This window comes from Salvelinus sp. IW2-2015, linkage group LG3, assembly GCF_002910315.2.
Source record: "Salvelinus sp. IW2-2015 linkage group LG3, ASM291031v2, whole genome shotgun sequence".
In the NCBI taxonomy this organism is placed as follows: domain Eukaryota; kingdom Metazoa; phylum Chordata; class Actinopteri; order Salmoniformes; family Salmonidae; genus Salvelinus; species Salvelinus sp. IW2-2015.
Genome location: NC_036840.1, coordinates 2,649,701 through 2,650,691, shown reverse-complemented (window position 1 = coordinate 2,650,691; position 991 = coordinate 2,649,701). Strand labels below are relative to the sequence as shown.

Here is a 991-nt window from a genome sequence, read left to right as displayed (position 1 = left end):
GAAAACTAACACCACACAGTGAGTGACTGGCTCTACTCCACAAGGCAGTGCCCAAATCATGCCCTGTATGTACAGTTCTGCATCAAACAAATAGGGTCTAAAAATCACTGCTCTGACTTCACTGTGATAGTAGTTACTGTGTACTATGAGTAAGATGTTTTTAATAATTCGACAAAGATCACCGCTCAAAGAATACATCATCTGATTGTATGAATCCAAAATGGCAGCATTACAGGACTGTAAAAGCAGCTCCTTGGTGTCCTGGAAAAGTGTTGGCACCGCACCACCACTCCTAACTACAGCAGTGGGTGACTGCCAGGACAGAGGTGTCACATTCAGCCATCGTATCATTATCTCCTCAGTGTTCCAGAGCTGAGCGAGAGGTGTGTGTGTGTGTGTGTGTGTGTGGCGCTAGCTAGTGGGAGAGTAACAAACAGCAGCAGTGCTGTGTGATGAGGTCTGGGAACATTCCAGCTCCCTCCACACAYAACAGAAGGTTTGGGCAGGCAGGACCAGACAGTCACTGAACATTCAGCCTTTACTGTAGTCCCTTGTCATACAGGAGTTACCTCAGCAGTTACACATCACACAGAACTTCCAACACAGAAATGGCTCTGACGAGTGTAAAGACAGCTCTGTGCACGCGTGTGTGGCGTTACCTTTTCTAGCAGGATCTTGACACAGGTGAGGTGACCCTCATACGTGGCAGAGAGCAGCGGAGTGATACCATGTTTGTCTGGGGCCTGTAGGAAACCAAAGAAAGTGTGAGAAGAGAGTGGGCAGGTTTGTGTGTGGACAGGCGCCATACATCAGCAGACCAGTCGTCCCTGCCTCCAACACAAGGGCACATCACGTCACTCTCGTTATCAGAGGAAATAACTCAGAGGAAGCGCTTTTATTTRTCTCCTTATCACATCAATGAATAATAAAGGAAACCCACTCTGCCACTATTTATCTCCCCTGTTTCAGAAGCCCTGGCTGGGGCCCCTTA

At 48.0% G+C, this 991-nt stretch overlaps 1 protein-coding gene across 1 annotated transcript in view; it reads right to left on the bottom strand.

Annotated features, from left to right (window-relative positions):
• Positions 1-569: 569 nt before the first annotated feature.
• Positions 570-991, bottom strand: part of LOC111982427 (myotrophin-like) — a 12,597-nt gene continuing 12,175 nt past the window's right edge. The window contains exon 4 of the mRNA XM_070433893.1: positions 570-743. Within this exon, the coding sequence (XP_070289994.1) occupies positions 585-743 (159 nt within the window). The 3' untranslated portion in view covers positions 570-584. The remainder of the gene's footprint in view (positions 744-991) is intronic.